Source organism: Pholis gunnellus (assembly GCF_910591455.1).
Source record: "Pholis gunnellus genome assembly, chromosome: 11".
In the NCBI taxonomy this organism is placed as follows: domain Eukaryota; kingdom Metazoa; phylum Chordata; class Actinopteri; order Perciformes; family Pholidae; genus Pholis; species Pholis gunnellus.
In genome coordinates, this window is record NC_136538.1 from 22,605,572 (window position 1) to 22,628,165 (window position 22,594).

At 42.0% G+C, this 22,594-nt stretch overlaps 1 protein-coding gene across 1 annotated transcript in view; it reads right to left on the reverse strand.

The window, feature by feature from the left end:
• Positions 1-13,912, reverse strand: part of ehbp1 (EH domain binding protein 1) — a 129,384-nt gene extending 115,472 nt beyond the window's left edge. Inside the window, exons 1-3 of the mRNA XM_079169122.1 lie at positions 13,788-13,912; positions 1,850-1,907; positions 1,657-1,752 (exon numbers count right to left, since the gene is read on the reverse strand). Of these exons, the coding sequence (XP_079025248.1) occupies positions 1,657-1,752; positions 1,850-1,907; positions 13,788-13,891 (258 nt within the window). The 5' untranslated portion in view covers positions 13,892-13,912. The remainder of the gene's footprint in view (positions 1-1,656; positions 1,753-1,849; positions 1,908-13,787) is intronic.
• Positions 13,913-22,594: the final 8,682 nt, after the last annotated feature.

Below are 22,594 nucleotides of genomic sequence, written 5' to 3' on the forward strand. Positions count from 1 at the left end.
CTGCGCCCCTGACACACCCCAGAAAAAAATCTATATTCCTGCAGTCTGGCACATCACTCAAACACAACACACACGGACACGGGGACACACACACACACACACACACACACACACACACACACACACACACACACACACACACACACACACACACACACACACACACACACACACACACACACACACACACAGCGTCCTCATCCTCCCGTTATGTCACTGCCACATAGAGTACTTCTAAAAGCCAACAGAGCCTGAAACTATCAGCCATCTGGGTTTATTCTCAGTTTACGGTGTGTTGTCGGCTGTGTTTTAGTGCTACAACCTTTTTATCTAACATACTGTTAACATGTTTAAAGGATAAAAAGGTTCTATTAAGCTTCCAAAAGCTCAGAAATGGCAAAAGCTTCACTGAGGATTGCTTCCTGAACATCGTCTCTGTTATGATTCAGTCACACCACTGCAGTCTGAAGTTACATATTCATTTCAGTAGGTTTTCCTGCCGTCTACCAAGTTAAACTCAGGCTGCCTGCCGGTGTGCACACCTCCCTGAAGGTGCAGGCTGCAATACTGCTGAGCTCAGCTGTTTTCACTGCAGAGCTTCAGGCCAGTGTGAGCCCTTCTTTAAATCTCTGTTTGCTTTAGTCGACACGCTGCAGAAATATACGAGCCGTTTACAGATGTAGGATGGCATTAAGTCATGTTTTCTATATTAAAAAGGGATACTCGAGCAATTTAGTATTGCGTGTTCATAAGGTTGGGAGACTCCAGAGACAGATTATACAGCAGAGGTTCACTATCCTTACTTCTACTGCCTCATACGTCTCACGCTCTGATAACTCTGGATTCTACCTCTGACATAACGCAACTAAACAGCAGATTTTTGTTAAGACAATCCCCGTCTAGTAAACACCTATGGATTGCTAAATCCACGGCTTACCGTCATAAACGTGCAGCATAACCACAACAGACTATATTATACAGCTATTTAAAACAGGCGGAGTAGGTCTCTCTGTGACGAGGGGAACTGACTTTATTCATTATTTATAAAACAGATGTGGGTGAACTTCAGTGGCTTTGCTTTGTGTCTCATTACAAAAACAGCTTTATTACTTCCTCTGGGACAGGAAGTGGAAGTGGGCCCCGAGTAGAGAGGTACTGTACAGCAGTGTGAGACAAGCATGGGCCGAGAAAACCAACAGTGTGCTTTATAAGTAAAACTACTGCGACACAAAGCAGAGGCCGGTACGTGATATTTGTGGTTGAGACGCTGGGAGAGGTCACGAGATACGGAGCTCTGGGCGAGCCTGTCAGCACAGAGGCCCAGCATGGGTTAAGTAAGACAGTGTGTCCCTTACAGAACACTACTGTGTTACTGTACACACCTAAATATGCCCCGAATACCTTGAATGCACAGATCAAAACGTGCCAACATCAACAGTCTTGGCAGGAAAATATAACCTACATAATATCGCTCTTTAATATTCATAATAAATGCCTTTTTATGTAGTAAAAAATACACATTGTGCTGCTTTTGGGTGCTAACAATTGGTGATAGATCTCCCAATTCATGAAGACCGTCACGCTCCATAAATGACCCTATTCCACCTTAAACACAGAACTGCTTGCATCAGCACTAATCACACATCTGCCTCCTACCTTGAAGAGAGTGACCGTGATCTCTATGTTCTCTGGTACCGGCCACACCACCACTCCTCTGTAGGGGTTCTTGATGCCAGGCTGCCAGCTGTGAGCCTGCAGCACAAGAGGGACAATAAACAACAATGTTTGCAAGTGAGAAACTTCTATTTGTTTTTAGCATTTCTTTAATGCCTCTCCCGCAAATACAAACCTTGGATGATTTCCGCCGACTCCTGCGTGTCCAAACCACCACCAGTTTGTCCGGTTGCCTGTGAGGAAGGAGAGGAAATTAGACAGATGAGTGAACAGGGCGACGGTATTTATTCCTCAATCCATCAACACTGATCAGCTTGTATCTTAATGCCTGAAGTTTAAAACCCTGATAAGCCTTCTACACACACACACACGCACACAATTGTAAATCTGAACCTGCTCACTAAATCACAACCGCAGCGCTACTTTGCCTTGATGTGAAAATAACACTTTGACGAATTAGGGACTGTCAAATGTTCTCCCTATTACGCACTATATATATTATGTTATGTGACTGAGAATTCATCCAAAAACACAGCCAGTGCAGTTCACTAGCTGGCAGGGCTGGACCCGTCACTCCTGGTCAAAGTAAGTCCTGAAGCTGAAATGTTTCATTTCTAAATCAAAAGTAACATTTAATCCGTAAAACGTATATTTACAGGGTTGCCCTGGATTGACGACCTTATTAAGCAGATCGGGCATCGGTCAAACTATGCTTTGGCTTTGTGGTCACAGAGAGGCACAGTTAGAGGATGACAGTCTACAAGATTATCTGTCAGGAGAGTCCAGGTTTAAGTCCCTGTGTTGGCAATGCTCTCGTTATTGAGCCTGACCTCTGACCTCACAATGGAGAAAGGAAAGGGAGCCAATAGCCCTCCAGAGCTCAATTAAAATCACTTTATTCTACTCTTCTGCCCTGCTCTGTTAGAGCCAGACTGATATAAGGCCGATATAAGCTTATTACAGATATATTGATATCGGTGTTAGATTATAAGTATCTATAAGATCTATTTATCGATAAGAAACTAAAATACAGGAATGCCAAAGATGTGGTTCAAGTAATTTAGGATCAGTGTCTCTATTACACAAATGTTGCACCCAAGAGCACAGACGTGGTGAGTATTGTGGCCGATCCCACAGCCTAATTTTACAAAGTCTGTGCACTTTAATTACAGGTGAAAAACTAATGTTAAGTCACTTAAAAGCATCACATATGGATGGAAGTCAACATGTACAGTAGTGGTTACATAGACTCTCATTACCCGTCATTTTTAACAGACAGGGCTGTAAAACATTAAGGTATAATCTATGATTAACCTGAATTAAAAATACTTTTATAATAAGATATTATGTATGTATGTATGTATGTATGTATGTATGTATGTATGTATGTATGTATGTATGTATGTATGTATGTATGTATGTATGTATGTATGTATGTATGTATATAAAATAAAATATATAATAAGTCCATCAATGATGTTATTGTGCAAACACTCCAGCAGCGTGAAGCACATCAAGTACAACACTGGCTTTATGTCAAAGACTCTCACAGAACAGCAGCAAAGGAAAGAATGAGGAAAAGAACGACAGAGAGGACACAAGAGAGGGAAGACAGAAGAAAAAGAAAGGAGGGAAAGAGGCGGAGTGAGAGGGAAGAGAGGAGCGAGGCCTCACATAGAGAAGCTATTGTCCAACAGCACAGACCGTATCAGAGACACACGAAATATCACCCCCATATTTACCCCCTTTGTATCGTACTCTCTGTGCTGCGAGGACAATTTAAACCATGAATACAATCCTGACAACTGTACCAAATCAATGCTGCTGCTGCGCTGTATGTGGGAATGCCAAAGAAATCCAGCTGTTCTGGAAGCACACAGTCAACCTGGTGTCACATATAGCTGCTTTAGACATCGCTCTCTGGGGAGGCAGTGCCCTTGATCAATGTGTACCTACTTCAGGATAGCAGAGTGATTACACCTGTGATGTGGTCACGAGTAATGGTGTCCTACTCTGTGGTCAGAGGGAAACGCACGCAAAAACTCATCGGGGGTGGAAAAACATGACAAAAATTTGATTAAGAAATGGCGAATTTAACTGAAAGGTGATTAGTTTGCATGTCAGGGAGAAATCACATACATTCAGGATTATTTTTGGACACTTTCATTCGATTCCTCGCTAAGATCCGGCTGAAATGAATGAGTTTAACTCATTACTTTAACTCGTACAAAAGCTATTTAAACATTAAAGCCTTTTAGTTTACACTATTATTAGTAAGATAGATGTAATGGAGGTGGGGGGGGGCTGGAGCGAGAGCGTGAAAGTGGGTCAGTAAAGATGATCGACATAAAAACACAGATGAATCCTCCTACATTTACATTTAAGGCCTTTAGCTGCAGCTCTATCCAGAGAAACCTGCAATTAGTGAGCATGTAGGTGTTCAGTGTTTTCCTTTAGGACTCTTTAGAATCACCCTCCAGTTACTGAAGAGCACACATCTCATGTTCATATTACACACTTTTTTAGACCCCACTTCCTGGCTTTAGTGCGATTAAATTACTACATTTTCTACATTCTAAATTTGGCTTTACGCTGCTTAAATGTTCTTTCGTGAGTGTGTGTTACACCATGTCTATTCCGGCTGTGTAGTGTAGCTGCTCCTCTTCATCGGTGTCTGCAATGTCAGCACTCGCAGCTCGATACAAAATCAGGTGCTTATGGACACGAGTATAACAAAAACCAGAGTTAAAGAGACACTTTGGGCTGCAGTTGTGCACATAAAGATCAAGTGAAGCAAGATAGCTGCTGACTGCAGAGCTGCTGCAGTGAAAATAAGAATCTCCTCCAATCAAATGTAAGTCAGGAAGGCTGAAAGATGTTCGTACGTCCAACTATTTCATCAGAGCTCAAGGAAACAGATGGGGATTCTTTCTTTTTACAAAAGCTCTTTTAGGATAATTTGTAATTAAACAGACGTAAAAACAAAGCTCGCTCATCAAAGACATTAGTTCCGCCGCTTGTATGTGCTCGTGGTTCTCACTCGAGGCTCTGTGTGGATCTGATCTGCATGTTTGGGAGTCGAGGGTGCGACAGGATGTTGCTCTATCTTTCCTGTAGACAGGAGGAAGGGACCACTTCACCAGTCAGACCAGCACTGAACACTCCAACAAACAGAGTGTTATGAAACACAAACACGTAGCAGCGTAGGGCTCAGTAGTGCTGCCATATTTCAAGCAATATTCAATCAACTGCTTCTTAAGCACTGCTTTAAAAAGGTGCAAGATACAAGACTGTAAACGCCAAAATCACAGTAAATGATGTTCATATAATTGTGGGAATCCGAAGTCATGATCGCAATAAATGTGTTTTATTGTGCAGCCGTTGTGGATGGTAATATACATTTGAGGCATAAAGAAATATACGAGAGAAGAACACATGCTAGTATTTCTCCAACAGGAGGGAAAAACACCGTCATAGGTGAACTAAAAAGCCTCTCGTCGTACTTAACATCCTCTACCATGGATATTCATTTAAACACTGCCCATCATGCAACATGGACGTAACAATCCAAACATACTTCTTTTGCTTCTCTACCATTAACTGTTACAACACAACAGTGACTGAGCTTGTGTATGAAAGCTTTTAACGTTTCTCTGATCTAAACACCTCATGTATTCTGTCACACATTCACAGAAATATTGAGTGTTATGCTTCCAGCGACAGCAATGGCTGGTTAAAAAGCTTGGATTAAACTCAACTGATCGCTCTTTGACTTGGATATCCTACAGTTCTGTTGTATGTGTTGATAGAGAGGTCTTCTTTTTCTGGTATGGGCAGTAAACTTAAGCAAAACTGTTTGACAGATATCAGTGTGGTATAGGGCTGTCTAAAGGACTATATACAGTAATATAATAACACTTAAATGATCTGCATTTGTAGAAATATGGACCAGGACAGAATGGAAGAAAAAGACAACTACAGACATTTAAACCTCCCCATACTTTCAAATACGAAACCTAACAGCCTCATGAACAGCTGAGCTTTTTAACTCATTTTACTGACCTACTTGTCAAATTTCTGAGTCAGCAACAAGAGGATGGTTGAAAGTGGGAAGTGAGAAAAAATAAAAAGAGGAAACAGAGAGGGATGACTATCAGTCACTGTGGCCTTTACCATCAAGAAATTAAACACACACACACACACACACACACACACACACACACAAAAACACACACACACACACCCACACACACACACACACACACGAGTTTGAATCTTCTTTACGTCTGTACAATGCATTACTAACAGGGTGTGACAAGCAAAGGAAGAAACACAAGAGCCGATCTATCTATTGTGTTGTCTCACATTATTCAATATGTCAAACCATCACTCTCATTGAAGCAGAAGCTGCGTCTTTGGTCCTAAACTTTAAAACAAGAGCTATACTGAGAATAAAAGAAGAAATGGATTATGCTGAGGAAGCGGTATGAGAAGTTTCATTTCAGTCATTAAAACCGTTGGAATCCATTATTAAAAAAATGTAAGCTGGTAACAACAACACCAGAAGTGTGTGTGTGTGTGTGTGTGTGTGTGTGACTGAGTTCTTCTCGTCTACACTGACAGTCCCTTGACCTCCGGTTAAAGAACAGTCAGTCAGTGTTTATGAGGCAACCAGGAGGTCAATGGCACAGAGGTAACATTGAACACACTAACCCAGACACAAGTGTCAGGAGTGAGAGAAACATCCTTTTACTAAGCTTTAAATAGTGAATGTTCTGTAACTTATATTATATTTTCCTGCATCCAAACATTTTTAAAAAAGGTCAGTCAGACTGGCACTGAGCATCACCTTTATTTGATCAAAGTCTGACCATTATTTATCCAAATATGAACTTTCTTCTTTCTGGCTCAATTTAAAAGACGTCATTGCCCAGTTGGATTCAGCTGTGTCACATCACTCTTTTGATGAAAATAAACTATTGTTAACATCAATACAGTATCTGAAGTGACAAAAAAGAAAGCTAAACAGTTGTGTGTGAATTGGGAACTGCAAAACATTTTGCGAAAGACTTTATTATTATTCCCAGTGAAAGACGTGAAGACTCTTAAGTTGCACTGAGACACTTGTAGATGGTAACAGAGAGAGTACACATTTAGGAATGGTATGCATCTTTATTCATCTTGTTGCTTCAGTTTACTGGCTCTTTCATTCCTTCCTTATCACTAGAGTTCTGCGGCGGTGGGGGAGTCCACATTAACTGGGTGTGTGGAAAAGGCCTGTGAGGATCTGAGAGGGGAAACTCAAAGCATCGTATTTTATTTGATCTTTCCACTGTTTACCTCATGAGAAAGAAATAAGGCAGATTTGGCTTCTATTGGTATCCTTAGCAGTGCTGCTAACATTACTAGCTCTCCTCTTATCAACACCAACATGGATTTATTGATCACGATGTAGCTTTATCAAGAACAGCGACTAGAAAAGTCATAAATGCTGACTCATGATCGCATATTTTACCTGAATATCAGCCTGAAATGATCGTGAGTAAAACATTATTTCACACTATGATGGTTAGCGTTAAACTGTGTAATTAATCCAACAAGATAAATGCAGTTGGATCATGGGTTTGGGAGTAAAGGAGGGAATGATAGGAGGCTTCCTTTCAGTGGGTAAATAAGATAATAAAGCAACAACAACAGCTCTCCCTATACCAGCTTGCTAACAGCCCAAAGGGTGAGACAACACAGTGGGAATCACAACCAACAGCAGAGAAACAAGGAGCTCTTAAGGCAACGACATGAGCAGTCAGGCGATGCTGATTACTGCCCGACAGACAAAACATATTCATAAACACATCAGCTTGTTTTTGTTTCTCTCAATTCATCATCGAGCCGGCAGCAGCATCATCATCCGACCGAACAGTTAGCGGGTGGGAGCGTCTGCAGAAGGAAGTGTGTTGAAGGATTATATTACCGTTCTACCTAAAGGTACATTACCACCACTTGACTACAACGTGATCAATCAGGAGCTACTAAGATGTTCCATTAGTCCAGAGAGCCGGTACAATAAAGACAGAGGATTTAAATGGCCTGCAGAGACGACATCTTTGCTTTACAGAATAAGAGAGGAGGGGAGGAAACTTCTTCTTTCACTACCAGAGAAGGTAGTAAAAATCATAAATTACACATGAACCAAGTTCATTTTTTCCTAAATGAAACACCAGAACTCTGGTGGTGTTTGCTTTGCCATCATGACACATTTGTCAGCCTGCAGACGCTGCAGCATCGCTCTGCAGGCTGATAAATGATGAGCAGTCTCCAGGGCCATGTGTTTCTGGTGTGTCTGTTTCTACTGCTGCCAGGCTGTTTTCACCACATTTAACACCCCATTGACTGCTTCACAACCCGGCAATGTCTCGTGTCTCATGGTGTGCGTGTGCGTGTGCGTGTGCGTGTGCGTGTGTGTGAGGCAGGGGGGGGTATGTAAATGCCCATTCGTGTCCATAATTGCAGTGCAGAACTACACTTGGGAGAATTCTGCTGCAAAGCAGTTAAAGCGACATTATTGGAAAGAGAGAAGGAGGGGAGAAGAGAGATCAAGTGATAAAGGAAGAGAAGGAGGGGAGATAAGAGTGGTACAGGGAAAGATGGAGATGAGGAGCTGCCAGAATTAAATTAGCAGCATGTGCTATGATTAAGGAAGTTATAAGCAAGCACACAAATTACAACAAATCAAGTACTAACTATGAAAAAAAAAACTGTGCGTTGGCCCCAGTTTAGTTAAAAAAATGTCCAAATCATAGACCCATGAGCAAACACAAAAGACAAATCAGTGACTGAAGCCTTAAAAGCCAAATTGTGTGGATTCATCCACAACAGGAACTACTGCTCCACGCTATACGCTGGCAGTAGAAACCATCTCCTGCTGCCAAAAACATATTCTCAGGAATGTGTGGAGGCCTTTTTAAATGTGAGAAGAATGAAGAGTTGGCAGGAGGAGGTTTCTCTGGCAGAGACGTGATGGACGCCTGCCATGAGGCACACATGTTCAACAGAAAGTCAACATGTCACAGCCGGTGACTTCCACTGGACTTGCCTCTGCTCTTATTACTTATAAAGACACTTTTATTCAGTGACAAGTGAGCTCGTTGACATTATGTGATGGGATAATGTAAATATAATAGGGCTATTATATGTTCTATAATTTAATATAATAGTAATTTAATGGTTTACCTCTGAAGAACGAGAGCTAATCAGCCGCTGCTCAATATTTTAAACTCATCACTGGACACTAAAACACGATTAACTTTTAGTTTATATTAATTAGACAGCTCAGAAATCGTCTCTTCTCGGGAGATGGATATATTTTGTATTTGGAGCCCAGCGTGGATGCTTTTCAAAAACACCTTGTAGAGAAGTGTTAATCTGCGAATGCGTGTTCAGAGTTTCTAAATCCCTATGAAATGACTAGTGTGTGTGTGTGTGTGTGTGTGTGTGTGTGTGTGTGTGTGTGTGTGTGTGTGTGTGTGTGTGTGTGTGTGTGTCTGCAGGGTTTTCAAGACATCCTCCATCCTCGTCTTGTCATGTAGCATTGAGTGAGTCTTGATTAGCCACGCTCGCCTACCGCCCGATAGAATCACCGTGTAATCAATAGCGTCTCTGGGTCGTTTCCAGCGTATTAGTCTCGGATCCTCGCCGCACGTGTCAACACCTTTGTCGGCGGCAGCGACACTTGTTGGCTTTTGACTCAGTTTTTTCTTTTTTTCTCAAAACTTTGTCTTTTCACCAGACAGGTTGACGAGCAACACATTCTTGCTCAAAAGCAGCAGCCTCGAGGGAGGAAATACTAAAAGCATTCATGATTAAGTTCACACCGAGTTGCCTTTCGCTGTGGGGGTTGCACCCTTTATGACGGTAGTATTGCTATGAATCCGAGGGGTTTGAACCAACAACTCTCTGGTTACAAGCTTATATTTCTAGTCATTGAGATGCAGCCCAGTCTAAAACATAACATAGCAGAAACCAGCAGAGAAAGGAGAAGGTTTCACACAGGATACAATCCTTTTCTAAGGGTATGATCTGACAATCTGCAGGGTTTGAAACCAGCAACTCGCTGGTTGTAAACTTTTCTGTCTGACTAATGAACTTTACTCCGCACTTAACAAACACAGCCAGTTATTTTCAGACCAGGAGTTTTAGTTTTACATTCATTGGCCACAAGAACAAGACTTAACTGTACGCCGCATTCGTCCACAATTAATAATCTAATCAAAAAACACATTCAAGAGCTAGAAAGAGCACTGACTTGACCATACAGACCTGGACGCTTGACATTGACGAGCTACGTTATCAGAAAACAAACCAACCTGCGAGACAAACAAGAACAACAACAATTTGTGGAGCTCTTGCCTTTATGTACAAGCAGCACGCACACACAACGCACAGACCTTTCCACACAACAATACACAGGAAAGACGAGGCTAAAAGACAGATATGGTTCTGGTTATAAAAGATGAGAGAGAGCATTTTGTAGACAACCGCTTAACAGCAGGAGTTAGATATTAAAGGCAGATTGTGCGCCGTCACACCAGTGTACATGTAGAATATTTGTTCACGCCTTAATTAAAAATTATATTAGCTTCTTTCTTATTGAGCCTGTACAGATGTACGCGTGGAAACAGAATATTTGTTTTTTTTAGCCGATGTTGAAACAGTCTTAATATATATGAAGACAAGCGGGATATTTGCTCAGCCATCTCTTTGTGTAGCCATCAGATGAGATAAACAAAGAGATCTCAAACCTATGACCGTTTAAAGCAAAGCCTATAACAGCAGTAGTCCATGAATACTCTGTTACAACAGATTTATATTATAACTTGTCTTTTCAATCATCTATTGTAATCTGATATTGAACTTTCCTGTTATCATCCTCTCAATGATTGATTGTTAAATGTCTGATTTTACACTGATAGCTCCATTAATGACACTTATGGAGTCAGTCAAACAGATGAAAAGAACTACAGATTAGAAAATATCAGAGAAATAAGTGATGCAAGCATGTGCATCTAAACGAGGCGTACAACAACAGACAGTCAATTGAACAGATTGTACAATCACAACAGTGAAACAGGGTACAGAACATGCTTGTGTGTAATGGTGAGATGGTGGATGTAATGGGATCCGTCAACTTCACTTACGTCAACAGATTTGGTGTATTTCAGCCATAAACATCACTGAGTTTATCCATTTCTATAGAGGTCAACATATACATTTAAAGAATGCTACTCATGTGCTCAGGAGGTTTGATTTCTCCCCCTGACCTGACTGATCACAACTATCTGCTACTGATGGAAGGCAACAGAAAACACGGTTTGATGGATCAGGTTTCAAAAAGGAGGCAGTGCTGCAACACCGTTAATGGTGCTTCATTTCACTGGCAACACACAAACACTGAGACTCATTAATGTTTTAGTGGTCGGTCTGAATTGATTCTGGAGTCTGGAAATTGGGTGTGTGAGAGGAATGCTAACTACAGCAACTAGGGCAACAGATAAAGACCAAGAATGACTTTACAATCATACATATATATATAGGGTAGGATGTCTCCTAGTCTGTCACTACTTTCCTTCCATCTCAAGGATGAAAATAACAAAGATCTTAAGCTTGTAGAAAAAGAAGACGTGGGGAAAAACAAGCAGATTGATTTGCTAGTAGCCAGAAAGCTCTCTCACAGACAGCCTCTTTTAGCCACTGATAAGGGCCGACTAGTGCAAACGCGAACAGCAATATTGCAAGAAGCTTTGAGCAACAGTCAGCAACAGGAGCTTAACTATGATCCAGGGCCCTTACATTTCCATTATCTTCCATCTAAAAGGCTCAGATGCTTCTACCTCCTCTTTAAAAGAACCAAATCAGTTATTATGCATCATGTAACCTGGCAGGTCAATGCTCTACAACTCATCTTAACTACTTTAAAAAGGTCCCATCTGGAGTCACGTTCTGTCTAGAGAAAGAGACCAGAGACAATTTAGGACGATTCAAGCACCAAGACGTTTATTATGGAATGGATTATTAAGAGGAGTCAAGCGACTTATCACAGCTAACCTCAGGGAGAGACTTACTGAAAAAGTACCCCTTTAACCCCATATTTAAACAATATAGCTTAACACCTCTCTCTTCTCTCTACGATGGCCAACTTTTCACTCCACCTTCAAGTGTGGCGTTTGATTTCAGACGTGATTGTACAGCCTGTACTGAAAAATGCAAAACAGACCCTTGAACTTCTTACCTGTTGATTGTTTGAAGTGAACCTAACTTATCTAGACTTTAGAGGTTATTCTACTGAGCCTTTTAGGTGTCAGCCAAGTGTACATTTCACACAGTGTACATTCAAAGCACCCACATCCTTATGTATGGAAACACATACAGTAACTGAAGGGCTGTAGTTTTGTTTTTTTGAATCACGTCTGAAGGCCTCAGGATTTGAGATCTATTTGAGCTCTGGGGACTGTTTCCAGTCTGCGTAGATGGAAAGTTTCCACTGAAACAATAACATACCGTACTGATGAAGTCCGAGGAAGGCAAGAAAGCGTGCGCCAGAACACACGCTACGAGCCAGACGTGCACACGTACACACCAACGAAGAAGAGCAGAGACCCTTTAGGCTGCACTATCAGCTGAAGGTAGACCCTTCTCGTATCACAGTTTTATGCTGTAAAGCTGACATTTAAGAAGAGTGGTAGCATCACACGCTGTCTGGTGGCAACTGAAATGAGCAGACTTTTTACTAGAAGAAGAAAGACTGAGCCCTAATCAATCCATCTTCAAGGGCTGCTCAAATTAGATGTTCTGTCTTTCATTTAAGAGCTAAATTATGAAACAACAATTACATATTTCTTCCTTTCAACGACATAAAAGAGATCAGCTCGGATTGTAAAAACAAAGCGTATTGCTGACGGTGTGCTGAGCCCACCCACCCGTTTTTGCTCTGATGTACATTTTTCTCATTCCATTCTCCGACACGTTAACATCTGTCCCAGGTCTTAGTCACGCCTACGGCAAGAAGCTGGAGAATCCATGTCTGCAGGCTATGTCTTCTCTTTACAAGTCTCTGCTGTTCACTCGTTACAGGACACACACATACCTGCAGGCTCCAGTGTGGCATACATCCACATATCATTCATTCTTTACAACAGAAGTGTCTCTGAGTTGAACTTTTATACAAGATGCTACACAGTCCGTGTAGATTACGTCATTGTTTCTCAATTTAACAAGGTTCTTTGTATACGTAACCTCTCAAAGTGCACTGGATTGATGTATATTATATTTAAAATGCATGCCTCCAGACCCCCTTAAAAAGGTCCAGGCAAGGTCCACTAAGTCTCACAAAATCCTTTTATCCATCCAATCCATTTATGATTCTTGACTTTGGCCATACATGTTTTTCGTTACACACCAAATCACAGAAGAAAATTACTTCCGACATGGCAATAAACCAGTTCTTCTTCTTCTTCTTTTGCAAATAGAAAAGACACAACGTGTGGAGGAAATAGTCAGCAGGTCATATTTTCAATAGACGCGCTATGAACGACTACACATTATCCGTTTGCTGATACAATAGCGCCCAAGAATAATTGTCTCATAGCTCCTCTACTTCCAGTGGGATCAGAAGTCAAGATCAGATTCCCAATAGCATCCCTGGAGCTGGTAGGTGTTTAGTGGTTTGCTCAAGGACATATTTCAAGAGAGCGGGGGCAGCTTTAAACCCAACCCTTTTCGGGTTAGAAGGAAAGGGAAATCTTTCTTCCTGCAACCCTCTTCGTGACTCAAACCATACAAATTCTACATCAGCGGCACAAGAGAGAAAAAACATAGCAATTTTACAAGGAAGCCGGGCCCCTCCCAGCATGCAGACATGCCTGAATGTGTGTGTGTGCTCAGCATTCCAACACACACACACACACACACACACACACACACACACACACACACACACACACACACACACACACACACACACACACACACACACACACACACACACACACACACACACACACACACACAGTGTTTCATGGGGGCTTTAAATGACACCTCTGTGGCCGACAAAAACTCACCATTTCTTCGTGCATTCCACCATCAGTTCCTGATAGGAAGCCACGAACTGGAACTTGGACGCATGCTTCCCAACACGTTGCAGTCTCTTCCACACAGAGGCCATGTTTCTTCCTTCTTTTTTTGGGGGGGGGGGGGGGGGGGGGGGCTTCCTTTACACGAATTCACGCTATAGTAGTGTTTATAGGAGTCAGAGCATATCGAACACGTGCTGACACATAACTAATGAATAAATAAAAATGCACATTCAGTCAGTGGCTGCTGCAGATAAATCCAAATGTAAAGGACACGGAATCTCTGCAGCAGTGGAGGTTTTTTGGAGATTTGATGGCGCTCATGATGTTATAAAATACATTTTACTCCATATTTTATATTATTGAAAGGCACGATGAGTTAATCCACTCGGTCTTAATATTATATTTGCATCTGGTGATGATCCTCCTGCAGAATAAAAGAAGAAAGAAGCCACAGTCAGTAAGAGAAACAGCGGGAACGTAAATGTCCCGGAATTCCAAAATCAATTCTCCTGCCAGCACGGCGTGCCGGGGAGGCGGTGGCTATTTCCTGGCGTGGTTAAAAAAAGATAACTTATGATGTTTTATAATAATAATAAAAATATGAATGTGTGCATTGAAACATTGTCAGCTAAGCTATGACATTACATTACAAATATAAGTCACCACATCAGTCTACAATAAACCTGCAACCGAGAGACTCACCACCCAAGACGCGAATAAAATAAATTGTAAACATGTTATAATTTGGTTGGAATGTCTGTGAATCCAGGAAATAGACGGCGCCGCTGCGCTCTGCTATAACCAGAGTGATTCAGCTAGCTGTGCTAACGCGTTTTAACGTGTTTAAACTAGGTTACATGTGTGACACTCACCTCACTGGGATATCCGAAAAAACATAATCCGTTAAGTGGCCTTATAGGCGAACTGTCTACGACAAAAAAAGTGTTTATTATATGCTAATTATCGCTAATTCTCTGCAGCGGTACCAGACACCAGCCATTACAGCTAGCTTAGCTGAGCCTGCTAGCGGACGACGGCGGTGTTGCCATCACAACAACACCGCACGAGCGGAAACCGTTGCTCGCCAGATGACACATTTTTTTGCTCCACAGGTAATTAAAGCGCGAGCTCCGGGACTCGGGACTAAGTCATCATCGATATATTATATATATATATTTGAGCTTGTCCCCCCTCCAAAAGCAAACAAACAAAGTTAACAAAAAGCCAGGTATTCCCACAGCAAAGTAGTCCCAACTGTTAACTGGTAGTGTGTCCGCTGTGTTCCTCTGGGTAGTGTAAAGTTAGCAAACACTGAAAATGTATTTTCGTTTGGGCTTTTCAAAATAAAATCGTTACGTAGCACCTAATAGCAACGTGGAGTTACATATATATGTGATATTTTATAATAAATATAAAGTTAATCTGATTACAGTTGATTGCATTTAAAACAACATATTTTAAACACAAGCGTGAGTCCTTACTCTTTCGGTACATTTGTTTTATTTTGAAGGCTAATCCATATGTTTCCGTTCTTGTTCTATGTGTACACTTCTAACTTGATGCAGCTTCGCCTCTCCATCATTTCGCCTGCCGCCTGGATGATTGACGGCTAAAAGGAACGCCCCCCCGGGCCTCAGCCATTGGTGGGATTCTTGTGCCATTTTACAGATTGTTTACGATTCATGAGGCACCTCTGGGCTGTTTCTATCACACACTGGTCAAATCCTAAACCCTTCAAAGACATTTAATCCCTCACTGTGAGAGGAGATATAAAAAATAATCACTGGCTCTGTTTGTTTTTTTATTAATTGCTGCTGTCCTAAAGACTTGTATATCTCACATTTATCATTAGATATTCTTACAAAATAAATACAGAGCTTTAGGGAGGAAAACATCACATTAAATCTCAGCCCCTCACTTTAGTGCTAATGAGGATGAGACCTACACTTCCTGGTCCTGTCACATTAGTAAGTGAGTGTTAACCTTGTCTTTTTCACATGTTGAGAGGAAATAAAACACCCAACCATCCATCGGAAATCAATACACCCTCCTCCACACACACACACACACACTTCCCTGTAACCACATGGCTTGTAAATGCAGTGGAAGCAGCACTGTAGGAAAGACAATATGAGGCAGATTAATTAAAACAGATATGGATGTAATAACAGGAAATTGATATCATATCCGTTTACATGTTGCTCAGGGTTCTAAGCTGCAAGAGAGATGGAGGATTTGTCTGCTTTGACAAAAAAAATGCTGCTTTTCATGAAACAATAATGATTTCCAAGTTACATTTGTTGACCAAAAACAAATATTTCTGATCATAATATCCACAATCTTTACAAAAGTATAAATATTCGCACCCTAAAACAGTTTTGCAAAGATAGACGATAAATTGGGTGTTTTGGGCTCAAACTGTCACAACACACAGCAGTGTTTCAGCTCAGCTTTCATTCAGATGTGTGTTTGTTAACTGAGAACATTTCGGGGTTTTTTTTTGGGGGGGGGGGGGGGGGTCAGAACCGATTTGACAGCGGGGGGGGGGGGGGGGGGGGGGGTTACATTTTACGCTCCCAGATTACAGGGAGCCTCCTCTCTCTCTCCGATGCGTCAAAGAATGCTTTGATGTGACAAATGACCCGGTGCTAAGTGACGCTTTGTCTGTCCGCCCACATGTCGGCGGAGGCCTCTTTTCATACACAACACGGGGGTGGGGGGGTATTATAGAACGACAGTGAGAGAGAGCGGCGAAGGTCAAGTGGAGCTCTGGTGCTTCAGACACCTCCTTCCCCCCAAAAAAACAAAGAAATGATCATTTGCATCCCCTTGTAGCCAAATTATGATTATTATTATTTTTTCACATTTACGCTGCTTTAACGGATTAATTACCGGAGGAAGATATTCATAATAGAGGAGTATAGACTATAGAGAATAGTAGAGATTTAACCTATTTGGACAAAATATATTCTGTTTCCAGCACTGTCAAACTAAAGAGAGACATTAAACTCCAAACATGATCAATGAGTGATTGGAGATATAAGCAGGTCGTCTCTGCTGCTCGTAACATTTTGACTCTTGATTTGTTTTTGTTTTGTCTGATTCTACTTCAACACAAAATGCTCAAATGTTCTGACACGTTCCTTCTTCTTAATTGAACACGGTCACTGTAGTAACTAGCACTAAATGTGTATCAATCCGCAGCTTAATATAGTCCCCAACAAGTCAACTTTTTACTCCTTTTAAAAACTTGTGTCCAGCTGTTTTTGAAAAATGATTGAGAGACGGATTAAAAAAGGTTCAGTGTGCAGATTGCAACCATGTATTTACACTCTGTGTCCCCCTTAGGCCTTAAACCCTGAACCCTCAGGGCCTTACCGAGGGTTCCTACTTACTGTAAATACGAATGATACCTTGAAGCTTTGTCTTTACACAGGTTGAATCTGCCAGTATAGCAGCAGAGAGGCTCTTGTTGTCGGCTTTATGTCGATTGTGCTAAACGGTGACTGACTGTGCAGAGTAAAGTTTCACGCCGAAGTTCTCTCTCTAGTGTCCGTCTGTGACGAGCCAACAGAAACACGTCCTGCAGGATAGCAGACAGCTCTTCGGGCGCTGCGGCTCTGACAGTTGGACCACTTGAAAAAGAGCTTGTTAACAAAGCAGAGTCCTTTAGATACAAAGCCAAGTGAGCCTGAACCACTTCAGTGGAGCACAGAGAGCCAAACGTGTCGCTGCCGACAGCTGAAGCCGTTTAACTTTGACACCTTCAGTTGTGATCAACACACACTTTAGTGAGTTAGTGCTTTAGTTCTAAAGACTATTAAACAGAGTTCAATCAGTGCAACAAGCCTCATAGAAATACCATGTAGTCAAGTGAAAAAGATCAAAGTTAGACCGAAGACCAAAAATGAAAAAGAATCGGTCCTGTTGTGTAATCTGTGAATCCTAACCCGGATATATCTTCTTCCTCTGTGCCTTAGAGCTCCTTTGTTGGACCATAATATGTTTGGTCGTCTATGGCGTGAAACAATTATATTTTATATTCTGTTTGAACTGTGCGATGAATTAAACATGTGATGTTTGTCAATTTAAAAGAAGTTCATTCAGCGGTTTCACACAAAACTAAATGACAAACTGAGGAATGTCTCAACTTGTGAAATGATCTTTTAAATTGACAAACATCAGCTACGTAATTCATGTTTACGAGAGCACCACTTTTGTATTCATTCACAGCTGCAAATAGTCCCCAACAAAACATTTTACTCCGTTTTGAGCAACATTATCTGGTTTTGGAAATTATTCTGCCTGTTTTTGAATAACGTTTAGCGGGGAAATTGCAAAGTTTTGAGAGACGGTTTAAAGAGAACAGGTGACTTAAAATGTTTCTCTCTAAAGCCAGAGTTTGGTTTTTGTCTGTTCTGGGCTTCTGTAGAAACATGGCGGACTTTGTGAAGAGGACCTGCTCACTACGTAGACGCTAACAAAATCCTTACAGGTGATTATACACAAATGAAAACAGTATGAATATTATATTCCATTTTGGTGAATAGATCCTTAAATGCACACTGAACATGGACTGGTATTTAGGATTATGATGAGGAGGGAAAACTCATCCTATCAACAGAGCAAACCCTAACAACGAACAAGAACATATAACTGATCTTCACAGAGGCAGCTCGGGTCATCGTATCATATTTTCCTCCTTCCACAGATTCCTGTTGGTGCTGCAGTCCCCGAGGAGACGCGAGTGCCTGATAAGCATCTTCTGCTCCGATCTGGACCATCTTGACCCGGAGCTCAGTGACAGGGAGCCTCTGTGTTTCCGGGTGGATGATTGGATTTACAGATGGATGAAGGGCGTGGTCGTTTCCTCTACGACTGGGTTAAATATGGATTTGATTTATATGTGATTTGGTTCCATAGTTCACGATGCAAATGTTATGTTGTGTTTCTTGTAAATTGTTTTGGGTATTTTTCATAGTTTTAGTTCTATAGACCAACTATTAATTAATGAATCACTAGTTTAAATCAAAAGAATCGTTAGTTGCAGCCCTTAATCCAGTTAAAGCTACAAGTAACTTTCATGTTGTGTTGATTCTGTCGGTCCCTGTGGACGAAGGCGATAGTGTTTCTGAGCACCAGACGCTTTAGAAAACCTCTCGTCTAACTGCAGCAGGGTCTGACAGTCTGCTCCTCTCAGTCCTGGTTGTGGTTCTCCCGTTGCCCCCCTTCCTTCCAGCGGTCCGAACAGTTGGGCCTGTGTCTCCAGCAGCGTGGTGTCGGGTACAGTAACTGTAAGGCCTCCTGAAATATACTCACTAATGTACATTGTTGGACATTGTTTAATGTACCTTGAATACCTTGAAGCGCTCATGAATGCAGAAAGGAGAGATCTCCACCAACAACGGCCCAGAATGCAATGCAGCCACAATATTTGCATAAGTGACAGGTGCAATCATGAAAATATGCAAATATTTCATCGTTTACTGAAAGCAACAAGCTCACACCTGATCTACGAGAGGCTGCCAAAGAAAACGAAAGGTTTGAAGTAGAGTCACACAAGAAAATGTAAATGATTAACTCGAATAGAACACCGAGAATATGTATCAGTGTGAAGGTGGATCAGAGGATTTCTTCACAGTTATAAACACATTTTATTGAAGTCTTAATTCCGCGGAGGTCAGAGCTCCTCCATCTGCTCTGGAATCACAAGTTAATGAATCTGCTTCGTCTCTGCTGAGGAATGGCTTTTTACCCCGTTTACACTCGTGATGTCGTTTATCAGACTCATGTCTGTGTGAAATTAAACCCACATTGGAGAAGAGGAGAGCCCGGACCGAGCACAAGTGATCCCCTCGTATGAAGAATCGCTGTCCCTCCAGAGAGAAACATGGCCGCTGATTACATGTGGGCCTGCTGGCTGCTGATAGCGAGAGCCAAACACATCACGTTCACCGTTTTAATGCTGACTGTGAGAGCGCTGCAGATACTATAGCGGCCGGTATTTATCTCACAATGATTACAAAATAAATGTCTACTCAAGCAGTCATGGTTTGAAAATCCCATCGTCTGCTGAGTGCAGAATTATTTGAACGACCTGCAGTTGAAGGTGCTTCTAGAGCAGGCAAAGATCCATCGAGGGCCACGAGTCTATAATATATAATAAATAAAGGTTTTAAGCATATGATACAGCAAGATACAGGGTGAATGAATTAAGAGGTATATGGAGATTATTTCGGTTGAAAATGAAGTTATTCTCACTTTTGTTTGTGCCATTAAACGGGACAGTCCTACAAAATGACTCCCATACAACTAAACCGCCCTCTCACTCGTTCTCAATACTTCCTCCTGGATTATGGTCAAAGTTTCAGAACACATGGTGAACATTGTAAACTGAAATGAAACAAACAAAACTACGTCGTTAGGTTTACAAAACATCATTGTTTGGCTTAAAATTACTACGACATTGAAATAAAACAAAACAAAAATGCAACAAAAGTATTGTTCACAGCTCCTGGATGAAATCCACGTGTTTTTAATTCATGCAGACTTTCACGGACTTATTGAATCTTATTTTTGACACGTCAAATACAAACATAATCCACTATATCTTTCCTTTAAAACGTAACTCCCGATGCAGTGGAGTCATTAGGAGACAGGTCTGCATGAAGAGGACCAGCTCCCTGAGTACATATGAAGAGCTCTTTGTCACAACAAAAGCACAATCATTTGCACAGCTGATGATACACTAATGAAGCTATTATTATCATGTTCCATTTCTGCTAATAGAGCCCCTAAATGATTCACAAAGGCCCTTAAAACGAATTTTGGAAAACCATCCACACTTCCCTCTGGGACTCATGGACGTGGAGGAGAAAAGATAAATAGATATAAATTCACGGTGGCGTGATGGTGGAAAAATACGAACACGCACCCTTTTGTTAACCTCCCCGACAGAAAGGGAACGACCCGGAGAGGTGCCACCAGATCAGCACACTGCTGCGAGATCATTAGCTAACAAGCGTCAGCCAGTATCAGTCCAGCAGACCAGCCACTCTCCAGTCACTCCCCCCTAGAGAGAGAGAGAGCTCCACTTCCATTCACACAACCTGAACAAAAGGCTAAATTAGTCCCTGGATGTCTGTCTCGGGGGCCTGAACCCAGTCAGGCGGCGGCGGCGAGCAGAATGACTTCCTTGTGAGCTCCGCCACCACCAGCCTAGATTAGACACTTCCTGTTTAAATGGATGGTTAATTAGCAGCAGGGCGGCTGGATGAAGTAATCAAGAGGTTCACTGCAGGAAGTGATTCATCAACACCACGGGGCTCGTTTAACCCTGAAATCAATACCGCCTTTGCTGCTCGCTGAAGGTTCTTATTGGTTTTTACAGGAGCTGATCTGCAGTATGTGAGGCACACTTTCAAGATGTTCTCTGTGTTGTTTAATTTGTCTTTTTAAGGCAAGCTAGCGGTGTAGGGACATTCATGGTCCTCAGAGGATGAATCCTTTTGACGTTAAAGATCCCCTGAATTATCATCTGAGGCCACCAGCAGGCCAACATGTTCAGTTATCCGGTTAAATATCTCAACATCTACTCCTGGATGAACTGGCTCAACATTTTGCACAAACATTCATGGTCCCAAGAGGATACATCCTACTGATGTCGAAGACCCCCTGGTTCATCCTCTAAGGCCACCAACAGGTCAAAATGTTCAGTTTTCTAACGGAATATCTCATCTACTGAACTGGCTCAACATTTTGGACAGACATGCATGGTCCTAAGAGGATGAATCCTACTGGCGGTGGTGATCCACTAACATGTCCTCTAAGGCCACCATGAGGTTGACACTTCTTGTTTTGAATCAAATGTCTTGTCCAACAAATATTGGATCGATTGCCATTAAATGTGGTCGACACATTCACGTCCTCTTCAGGATAAACAGTCTCGGTGGTTCTTCACTCATCAACCTTCTTCAATATAAGTCACGTTTCCACCGTGAGGACAGTTTGTTTGTCGTCATCTTCTACTTTAAGCCGGCTCCTGTGTGGCCGGTCAGGTCAACTTACCTTAAAAGCAGAAAATAAAAAGACACTTTAGGGCGGAAAAACGCGACAAATATCTTGAGGGGCTAATCTGAAAATGGATCCAGATGTGAAGACTTTTGGTCGACACTGCGAAGCCTTCAGTGCTTGTTAATCACGACTGAGGACACATAGTGCTGATGGAGGACGGAGGGTCACTTGCGTTCAAACACCAGCACCTGGGGGCCTTTTGAGGGTTTTCGGGAGGGGATTGGGGGCTATTCAGGTTCGCTTCTACGAGAAGAGGAAGTGTCACCCGCCTCACTTCCACCACCCAGATATTCAGCTGATTTGTCACGAGGCCTCTTATCTTGCTTTCCCCCCTCAGCGTAAACACAACGAACCATCGAAGCCTCAACACATTTTGAGTCACACATTCATGTCACTAAACACAAGAATCAGACGCTGCCGGGCTCCCGTTTCTCCCGTGGAACCGAGCTGAATATCAGACTTTAACGTCTTCTCCTCCCCGCGGCTGCTTTGTCAGACAAGAGAAATGGAACTCTTCCTCCTCGTTTGTCAACAAACAAACGAGAGCAGCTCCCGTCTGCTCAGCGTCAGCTGCGGAGCTTTTATTCCAGGCGACAGACGGCCGACAGTGATTTATAAATGTTCAGCTGAAGGGGGAAACAAATTGAGTTTGAGCTGCAAAACTACAAGACAAATCCCAGCAGAGAGATGTGAAGCAACAGATAGGAGCACGTCTTCTG